This window comes from Monoraphidium neglectum, assembly GCF_000611645.1.
Source record: "Monoraphidium neglectum strain SAG 48.87 unplaced genomic scaffold scaffold02161, whole genome shotgun sequence".
Classification (NCBI taxonomy): Eukaryota; Viridiplantae; Chlorophyta; class Chlorophyceae; order Sphaeropleales; family Selenastraceae; genus Monoraphidium; species Monoraphidium neglectum.
Window position 1 is genome coordinate 1 of NW_014011467.1, and position 10,227 is coordinate 10,227.

A 10,227-nucleotide genomic window follows, 5' to 3' on the forward strand; every position below is an offset into this window, starting at 1 on the left:
GGGCGGGCTGCTGCGCTAAGCGGTGAGGCGGTGCGCGACGTGCAGCGCATGTGAGATCGCGGTGTCAGCGATACTGGAGATCCAGCGGCGGTGCCATGCCCGCAGGAGAGTGCACGCGCACGCACCGGTAGTTGATGAAATTCTTCATGCGTGCGAAGATGCAGCGCGCCACCACAATGGCGTGCACGATGACCGACAGGCCCTCGCGCGTGAGCACCATGTCGGCCGCCGCGCGCGCCGCGTCTGTCGCGCCCTGCACGGCGATGCCCACGTCGGCGCGCTTCAGCGCGGGCGCGTCGTTGACGCCGTCGCCAGTCATGCCGCAGGCGAAGCCCTCCTGGCGCAGCGCCTCCACGATCAGGTACTTGTGCTCGGGGTACACCTGAGAGCGGTTGCACCGATGACGTGATTGCTTGGCTTATGAAGTTGTAGCGTCCAAATCCTGCTGCCAAGACCACATCTGACTCACAGACCAAGTTCCTATCGACGCTCCTGTGATCGGCTGCGAGTTGCCACACAAAACAAACAACTTCGTGGCAGCAGCGCGTGCGGTTGCAGGCGCCAACACTCAGCCATCACCCTATGGTCAAACCCGGTCAAACGTGGCTCACCTGTGCGAAGCCATCGGACTCGAGGATCATCTTGCCATAGTTCTTGCCGAGGTCCTTGGGGATCTTGCCGTCGGCGTCCATGGTGGGCAGGTTGGCGGCGTCGGGGATGTTGGTGCCCAGGCCCAGCTGGCGGGACGTCTCCTTTGCGATGATCTGGTGGTCGCCTGGTGAGTGGTGGCAACGCAGCGCCGGGCGGGGCGAGGCGGACGGAGGGAAGAGGGCTTGGAGGTGCGGGTGCAGGGGGCTGCCGGCAAAGTGTTGAGCACCGGCACAGGCGGCCCAAAAATGCGAGCCGGGGTGGCGACAGCGCCGCCGCCTGCGAGCGAGCATACAGGCGCAGGCTGCTCCGCCTTGCGATACGCACGGCTGCATCAAAGCAGCGAACACTCAACCTTTACACATGTGCGCGTGCACGCACGCGCACGAGCACGCACGCACGCACACGCGCGCGCACACACACACACACACGCACGCGCGTGCACGCACGCACGCGCACACACACACACACACACACACACACACACACACACACACACACACGCACACAAGAGACCTGTTGCAGCCCACCCGTGATCATCTTCACATCCACCCCAAGCTTCATTGCGTTCTCAAGGGTCTCCTTGGTGTCGGGGCGCGGCGGGTCCAGGAAAGTCAGGATGCCCAGCATCTGCCACTTGCCCTCGTCGTTTGTGCGCGCCACCGCGAGGCAGCGGATGCCGCGGCGGCCGAGGTCCATCACCTTCCAGTTAACACGCTTTGCCACCTCCTCCTGGTCGATCTGGGTACCAGTTCAAATCAAGTCGGTTGCAGGGATTCTTTTTAGATGGTTGTTGTGGAACATCTATATTTTAAGGAAGGACGAGGTCAGCCAAGGTTGCTCGCGGCGCCATCTGCTTCTTCGGCGCGACGCAGAGTGGACGTGTGGGCCGTATATAGGCTGTTTTTGCGCCGGCGGCTGTGCCCCTCAAACCCCGCCGGCCCAGCGCCGCTTAACCACAGTCAAAATCACCTTTAGCAGAGCCCAGCACGCGCCCAAAGCAAGGATCCCCGCGCCGTCAAAGCATAAGCACCCACCTCGATCAGCTTGAGGATGATGTGGGGGGCGCCCTTGGTGGTCTTGAACACCTTGCCGTCAGGGCCGCGCAGCGTGCCCTCGGTGCGCTTGATGGTGGGGTCGAAGGGCATGAAGTCGATTTGCTCATAGACGTCCAGGGCCAACAAGTCGGCTGAGGTTAGGACGAGGGTGTCGAGGGCGTCGCGCGGCGGCTCCTTCCACTTGGCGGCGAGGGCGGCGGCCTGGAGGACGGAGGCCTGGGTGTGGCCTGGGGCCAACGAGTGCGTGCGTTGGGTATGAGGGGTTTGTGTCACCAAGGAAGGGGGCGTACTTATGGTTGGGCCAGGCAGGGCGCAATTGTGGTGGAGAGGGCAGGGTGGGGCCAAAGCAAGGGGCGGAGCGAGGCGCAGCAAAATGCCCAGCTGCCTTTTGGGGCCATGGTCGACCGACACCAGCATGCCGCGCGCAGACGGCTGCGAATCTGGCGCATAGGGGCAGGCCGCAGCCGGCCCGTGCGCGCCCCTCCCGTTGGCCGCCGCCCGCCGCTCCCGACGGGCGCCTACCGGGCGTGTAGATGGGACAGTCCTCCTGGATCACCATCTTGTTCAGTGTCAGGGTGCCGGTCTTGTCAGAGCAGAGCATGTTCATGCCCGCCATCTCCTCGATCGACGCCAGGCGCGTCACAATGGCGCCCTCCTGCGACAGCTGCCGCGACCCGAGCGCCAGGGTCGTGGTGCACACAATCTCGATGGCGATGGGGATCGACGCGACCAGCAGCACGACCGTAAACGAGAGCGCCTCCTTGACAGGCTCCTTGCCGTACCCGATGAGGTACCCGAGGGCGGTGACGCACAGCGCGACGGAGAGCACCACCAGGGCGAGCGTGATCTGCATCAGGATCTTCTGGAGGTGGCCCATGCCGTCGGCCTGCTGGAGCATCGTCGCCGTCTTGCCGAAGAAGGTGTGCTTGCCGGTGAACTGGGTGAGGGCATCAAGGGGCGGGAGTCAGGAAAAACGGGGGCAGTTGCCATGTGAAAGGGCCGTACAAAATGGGCGAAGCATGCGTTTGCTACAGCTGCGCAAGCCCCGGCGCGTGTGGCGTCGCAGTGATGTCTGGGCAGCTGCCAGGGCGCCGCACACAGCCTGGAGCGCGGCCCCGAAAGGAACGCGGCGCTGATGATGTCGGCTTGCAGGTCCATGCCTGGGTGGCTGGCGCTGCGCACCTCGACTGTGGCCTCGACCTCGCCGCGCGTGACGGTGGAGCCCATCTTGGCACTGTCGCCCTGGTACATGGTCACGGGCAGTGACTCGCCGGTGAGGGCTGACTGGTCAACCTCGATGCGGCCTGAAGGGGTTGGGTTTGGGGTGAGGTTTGGGGGTGGGTTTGAGGTTGGGTTTGGGTTTGGGTTTGGGTTTGGGTTTGGGTTTGGGTTTGGGGTTTGGGGTGCGGTTGGAGTGGGGTGTGGGGTGGGGCGTGGCAAGTGGCCACCAGGGGTCGCGGGTTGGGGGTTGGAAAAACCCTCACCCCTGATGACTAGGGGCTTTTTGTGAGATTGGGGACATTGACCGTGCACCAATCTTCCAGCTGCAGGGCAGCTGTGGCGGAGGAAAGAAGCCGAGCTCGCAGGTGCTGTGTGTGCGCGACGCCTGCCACGCCCTGGAAGCGAATGCCAAGGAACAGGCCCACCAGCAAACCACTGTGCGTGCCCTGTCCGATGTATGTCGTATCCCAAGCGCGTGGCCAGGGGCGCACCGTGGTTGACTATGCAGTCCGCGGGGATGCTGCTGCCGGCGGCGAGCAGCACCAGATCGCCGGGCACGAGGTTGGCGGCGTCGAGGTTCTGCCACTGGCCGTCGCGCTTGCAGGTCGCAGTGGGCTTGAGGGAGGCCTTGAGCGCCGCCACGGCGTCGGCGGCCTTCACGGTCTCATACCTTGGATTGATTTTGTAACGTTTGCGGGAATCATGCTACGCACAGTCAGCAGGATACCTTCAGCACATGCTTTCTTAACTGCGCTGCTGGCACGGCCACGCGACCCCAGGCATGCACAGAGCAACTAGCCCATGTGCTCGCAGCCACAGCGACGGCTGCGGCCGGCGGGATGAGCCGAGGTGGATCGCACCATCCGAGGAAAGCGTTGATGAACTGGATGGCCATTAGGATGGCAAAGTCGATCCAGTGCTCCAGGGCGAGCATGATAATGATGGCGATCCAGATCATGATGGGCATCGGCTGGATGAGCTGCGGCCATGACGATGCAGACCAGTGGGCAATGGAGGAGCAGTTGCGGGTGAGATCTGGGCACATGCACAGGGTCCTGACATCCGGGTACACCCTGGTCCGTACGTGCGGATTGAGCATTCCAGAAAGCATTGGGGCGGCCCGCCAATGGCGGTGCACATTCTGGGGCGAGTGCGCAGGCGGCAAAGCAGAAGGGAGGACCGGCACAGTGCGCCTGACGGTTGCAAGTGCACGATTACATGATTTGCGGGCAACCGTGCGAAAGCAGCCCCGAAGCCAGGCCTGGTGGCTCCAGGCGAATTCACAAGCTGAAGCGACGATGCAGACACACTCCCCTCGCCTAGACACAGAGGGGCGCCTGCTGGACGGCATGTGCTATGCAATCGCACCATCTTGAGGAAGATGAGCCACTTGGGAGTGGTCTTCTCCTCCAGCTCGTTGCGGCCCCATTCCTGGATGAGCGCCTCGGCCTCTGCGGGGGCCCAGGTTTTTCGCGGGAGGGGAACATGCACCGCGCTGCTGGTCATGTGGCCGGGTCAGGTGAGTGTGGTAGCAGGGTGTGTGCACAGCAGCAAAGGCCTGGCGGGCCTGGAACGGATGAGCCCCGGGCCAATTGGCCTCTGGACACATCACAAAATGTTCGGATGGTTCAGGTCACGGACCCCGTGCCTCTGTGCTGTGGCGGGCCCACCTGGCCCGCGGCTGATCCGTGTCGGCGACACCCGAACACTTGCACCCTGCACAATGACATTCAACCATCAACACACAAAGAATGCTCACCAGCCGTGGTGAAGCCCTTGCCCGGCACAAATTCCTTGGTCGGGCCATCGGATTTGTTGTCTTCTCCCATCGTTTCTAAGGACCAAGAGAACCGATTGAAGTAATCGATGGATCGCTAAAGCGCTGCCACCAAATGAAGGCCGTGACGGGCCGAAGAATGGACCCGTCAACGCAGCCTGGTGACTACGAGGCTGACTGACATGAGAGCACGGCACTGCAATCCTCCCATATTTTATTAATTTGAGGTAGATTTCACAACCTTTAGACGTGGAGTCACGGTCAAACAACCATACCGGCAGTCACTCTGTCACCATCGGTGGTCCACCGTCAGGGGCGTGAGTGGTTTCGAGTGCGCAAGCGGCACCCACTAAAAGTACCGTGTTGATGCGACTTGGGCTGCTTTAGTGACGTGTGGTAATAAATCGGGCTTGTTGCCCGCCCTGCAGCGTTAGCACCAGCCCTGTGCGCAACTGCAACAGCGCGGGCGCGACAGTACCGCGGCGGCGGGTGACTAAGCCGCAACTTGTTTTCTCACTGCCTGCTATTTGTAGGTATACCCCACTCTCCTCGAGATTCTGCTGCTTGCCTCATCTGCCATATACGGTGTCTACGGTGGTGACCACCCCAGGCGCCCCACAGTCAACATACTGCATGCAACGGAGTTTCTCCGTAGCTAGGGAGACTTGAAAGCTTTGCCGCTTGTGCTGCTGGCAAAATCCACACCGACATGTGGCTGCAGCACGACCATGCGCACAAATGCTCGCCGACGTGCGGCTTCCGTGGAGACAGGCTCGGCACGCCCCCGCCGCAGCTTGCACTGGAACGGCTCACATGCCCGACCTGTGTGACCCAGAACACGGATCAATCTCCTGTAAAGGCCGTCCGTGCCGCTACGACGCGGGCATATGACGCTGCTGGCCGGCTGGAAACATGACCGACGCGCCAATGGTGCTGCGCCATCCCTGCGTGGTGAGTGTCAAGCACTCTCCCATGCAGGGGCACCCCCACCTTGCATACGTCAGGTTGCGTCGCCTTACTTTACCTGCCTCCCATCATCAAATCAAATCACACATATCTACGCAAGGTTCTGGACAGACCATGTGCGGCCACTCCCAATCACGACGAGTGGCGGCGGCCTCGACGACCGCAACTGATGGGAAACTCGCTCCAAGCAGGGCCACAGAGACCTTACTGCATACACATGTACGTCCCACTACTGGCACCCCTTTCGCCGCTCCGACTGGCAACGAGCTGCGCCGTGTGTGTCTGCAAGCCGCACCACCTGCAATGCAACAGCAACAGACTGTGTTGCCAGCAAACCAGAGAACAGCGTGCGCACCCTTGTGAGGCGCCCAGGCAACAGCGCGAGTCGCGCGGGAAACAGCATCACAGCACCAGCGCCTATCCTCTCAATATTGTGCGCGGCGCCGTGGTCCGAGGCCGCCCTGCCCGTGCCGGACACGTGCCCAGGCGCCGCGCTCAGAACGCCGTGCAGGGCGGCGCCGTCGGGGCGTCGGCGGCGCGGCGCGGCGGGAACTGCGGCTCGCCGGCCGAGCATGCCGCCGCATCCCCAAACCCATGCTCGCATTGCATCCACCTCGCGCCCGCCGGCGTCCACGCCGCTGCCCAGCTTGCGGCAGGCCCGGCCCATACATGCCAGGCGGGTGCGGTATGGCGAGGCGGATCAAACCCCAGCGCAACCGCCGGGCGCTGCGGAGGCGCGGCGCTTGGCGTCGCCGCCGGCGCCGCGGCGGCCGGGGCCGGGGAGGGGGCGCCCTCTGAAGACAGGCGGCGGAAGGTGTCGACGCGCGCCTTCCCGCCAGGAAGCTTCTTGGCCGCGGCGGCGCGCGTGCCCGCGGCCGCGGACGGCCGTCGCTGCACGCGGTCGCGCACTCGCGCGTCCGCGGCCGAGGCCGCTGCAGCACGTGCAGCCCCAGCCTCCTCCTCGTCCGAGGAGTCAGTCGTGCGGTCTTGCGTCCGGCCTCGCGCGACAGCGTCCAGGCGCGCGGCGAGCTGGGTCGCAGCGGCCGCGGACGCGCGGCCGCGCCGCCAGCGCGCCGCTGCATCCTCCGCCTGGGGCCCCGCTCCACGGACGTTTGCCGGCGCCGGTAGCGACAGCGGGTGGCTGAACGGCGGCAAGCGGACGGCGTACGCGGCGCGCGAATGCGCGCGCGCCAGCGCCGGCGGCGTCCCAGCCCCTGCATCTGCCTGCTGCTTTCGAGGCCGCAGCCCCTCTGAAGCGGGCGGCAGCTCGATTTTCGGGTACCCGTGCTTGAATGAGAGGCTGGCGGAGCCAGCTGGCACGCTCAGAGGGGCCCCAAACCCTTCAATCGCGCGGTCGCTGCCTCCGCCGTCGCCCCCACCCGCCCTTCCCTCCTGCGCGGACGAGTCCCAGCGCCTGGGCAGCGCCGGGCGCACCAGCGCCGCTCCGCCAGAGGATGCGCCCAGCCCCTCTGGCCCCGCGGCGGCCGCGCCCGCCGGCGCAGCGCGGGCGCCGGCGCCGCTGCTGCCGCTGCTGCCCCCGCACAGGCGCGGCGTCGGCATCTCCAGGAGTGCCTGCTCGCCTTTCGCCGAGCCTGCCAGGAACGGCGCGAACGATTCAAACCGGCTGTCCGACAGCCTCTCACCCAGCGGCGACCCCCGCCGGCGGCCGCCAGAGCCGCCGGCCGCCTCCCCTCCGCCAGCGCCTTCTGACGGCGTCCCGCGGGCGTTGATCGTGCTGCCGCCGCCGCCGCCGCCGCCGAGGGCGGCCAGCAGCAGCGCGTCCTGCTCCGCGTCGGCCGCCGTCTGCCGCGCGAGCGCCATCAGCAGCTGCGCGTTCGCGGCGCGGCGCTCGGCCCCATGGCGCGCGAGCTCTTCCAGCAGGCCCACCTCCGTGCCTTGCTCGTGGCCGCCGCCGCCGCCGCCGCCGCTGCCGTCGCCTGAGGCCGCCGGCGGATCAGCCGCGGGGCCGCTCCTTGCACCGCGGCCCGCGCTCGTGCCCGCGCCCGCGCCCGCTCCAGCTTGCTGCTGCTGCCGCCGCGACCGCGGGTCGCCGTGGGCGGGGCCCGTCGACTCCGCGTTGAGCGACTGCGGCGCCTCGATCCCTGCCGCCGCCGCCACTGCCTGCTCCAGCGTGCCGACGCGCTCCCGCACGTCGCCCGCGTCGCCGGCCGCAATCCATGCCGGGCAGTGCGCCCGCGCCCTGTCGCCATGGTCTTGCGCGGCGCCGGGTGTCGGCGAAGGCTCCGCATCCGCGGCGCCAGCGGGGTGGAGGGGCTCGGACAGGCGCAGGCGGGCAGCGAGGTGGCCTCTCGACCTCGTGAGGGGAGAAAAGGAGGCGGCCTGCAGATGCGCCGCCGCCGGCCTCAACGGCTCGGCCTCGGCTGCGCCGCCGCCAGAGCTCGTCGACTCTCCGCTCGCCCCGCTGGCGCCGCCCATGCTGGAGGCCGCCGCGCTCGCGCCCCCGCCGCCCGCGCTTAACGCTTTGCTGCCGCGTCCTTTGATGCTGCGCGACAGCTTCTCGGAAATCCGCTGCGCAAAGTCCCTGGGCTTTGCCTTTGAGTCCTGGACCCTGCAGGCGATGCACAATTCAGGGGGCGGCAATCGGATGAGCGCGAGGACTGCTGCTCACTACCTGCCGCAAGAAACGTTGCTCGTGAGTGGAGCGCTTCCCAGCACAGCTTTCTGCATCTACTCTCTGATTCGAGACGCAGCCCCCTTTTCCCCAGCGTTCTTGGTATGACGTCCCCTAGCTGGGCCCACAGGCGGCCGCAGCACAGACTCACGTGGGGTCGGCAAACGGGCTGGCCGCCGGGTCCAGCAGCGACGGCGGCAGCCGCCCGGCAGCTTCCACAAGCTCCGCGCGCAGCTGCACTCGGCCCCTCAGGGCGCCCTGGGCGTCCATCAGCACAACCGTCCCTGTTCCGCCCTGCTGCAGCAGCTGCGGGGTGCGAGCGCGCGGCCCCAAGGCGAAGTCGCAGGGGAGCCGGCAGGGGGCGCTGAGCTCAGGGGGCCCAAGGAGCACCGGCCGCTTCTAAACTGGGCCCGCCACGCGGCCTGAGGATGGTGACAGACGGGCCAAGCGGGTTCACAAGCGCCGGCATGGCAGGTGGTGCCAATTTATCCTGGCCGCGGCGGCCCCACCTGCTCCGCGCTGAAGGACGACCCGGCTATGAAGGCTCGCTCGTCTTGCGCCACTGAGGGGTCAAACGCCTGGTGGTGAGGTCGCGGTTTGGGGCAACGTGACATGCAGCCGGCACGCCGATGCGCATGCGCGCGTACGTGCATGCGCTTGTACGTGCGGAGCTGCGGTGGCGCGGCCGGCGCAGACCAGAGCTGGGCGGGCGCTAGTGCGGCTCGGGCGTGCGAGAGAGGGAGCGGCCATGCGGGGCGCTCGTGCAGGGTATGGGATTGTCATAGCTTACCAGGATGTCTACGGCCTTGGAAGGCACGTAGGGAAACTGCAGGGCAGCTGCCGCGCCGCCGGGCGCCTGGCACTGCTCAGCTCCGTGCTCCAACCACAGGCGCGGCGCGGGGCCCGCCCATCTTGTGCTTTGCACTGCGTAGTGCAGTGCGGCGCATTACAAGCGAGCGTTACATGGCTGTCACTGTTGCATGGTGCAACGTGAAGGGGCCCCCCAAGCATGGCGCGAAGCCCGTACGGGCGCCACGCAGTGCGCGAGTGGCGTGCCCCGCTTGCGCAGCTCTGTCTGCAATGCACTTCGCTCAGTCTCAAGTGGCGCTTCACGAGCACTACTCACACGTTATCTTGAGATTCAACGCCATATCTATCAGTACGCGTCGTAGCCGAGTCTGCACATGTGGGTGCTGGCGTCTGGACGTCTAAGGAAAAGATTTATGCGCACCAGGAAGCCTACCATTTACAAACTACTTCAGATGTAACTGTCAGCATCACAGCAAACGTGGCGAGCCTGGACACATTCATGAACGAACCGTTCCCGCAACTACCGCACCCAGCCAAGGTTGGCAACAGAAGGCGGTCATAACTTCGAAACTAGATATTCCGTGTTGTAACATAAGCCTGATGGGTCCATGCCCTGCATTGGATCAAAGCAGAGGTTCCATCACGCTCTTGGCCAGCAAAACGCTCATCTTGGAGCGCATTGATGAAACAGTTAGCTGTGTTTTCTTGTCGGCATTGTTCACCGCCCGGTGCGTTGCTTATCCAAGGTCATGATTGGGGACGGGGTCGTATAATCACCGAAGCGCGGCTCCCACGAGTTCAATGAAGCCGAGTGCGTAATATAAGGGCGTCGGAGGGCTCGCTGGACGCTGACTGCGCTCTCAAGGCACCGGTCACACAGCGAGCTTTTGGACCGGCGCGCTGGGTGCCGTCCGCAGCTGGGCGCGCTCGCCTCGATCGGCGCCAAGCACCACATGCGGCCTTGATCGGCGCAGGCATACGCTTGCGCTTGGCATCGCCTCGCCTTGGTTGAGGTGGCAGCCAGCTGCACCCGACGCAGACCGTGCGGCGGGCGGCGGCGCCAGGCACGATGCGGGAGCGCCTGCACGGCAAGTGGGAGCGCGCCAACTCCCGCC

General features: G+C 65.7%; 2 protein-coding genes across 2 annotated transcripts; both read right to left on the bottom strand.

The window, feature by feature from the left end:
* Positions 1–64: 64 nt before the first annotated feature.
* On the bottom strand, positions 65–4,756 carry MNEG_10051 (H+-transporting ATPase; the record flags this gene model as incomplete). The annotated part of the gene is made up of 10 exons (XM_014041476.1): positions 65–382; positions 612–775; positions 1,179–1,389; positions 1,686–1,933; positions 2,229–2,643; positions 2,889–3,010; positions 3,419–3,597; positions 3,788–3,906; positions 4,296–4,378; positions 4,687–4,756. The coding sequence occupies 10 exons, from the start codon at positions 4,754–4,756 to the stop codon at positions 65–67; spliced, it is 1,929 nt and encodes a 642-aa protein (XP_013896930.1).
* Positions 4,757–6,165: 1,409 nt separating this feature from the next.
* Positions 6,166–9,453, bottom strand: MNEG_10052 (hypothetical protein; the record flags this gene model as incomplete). The annotated part of the gene is made up of 5 exons (XM_014041477.1): positions 6,166–8,239; positions 8,454–8,608; positions 8,812–8,880; positions 9,093–9,226; positions 9,429–9,453. 5 exons carry the CDS (start codon positions 9,451–9,453, stop codon positions 6,166–6,168), a joined length of 2,457 nt encoding a protein of 818 aa, XP_013896931.1.
* Between the last annotated feature and the right edge of the window lie 774 nt (positions 9,454–10,227).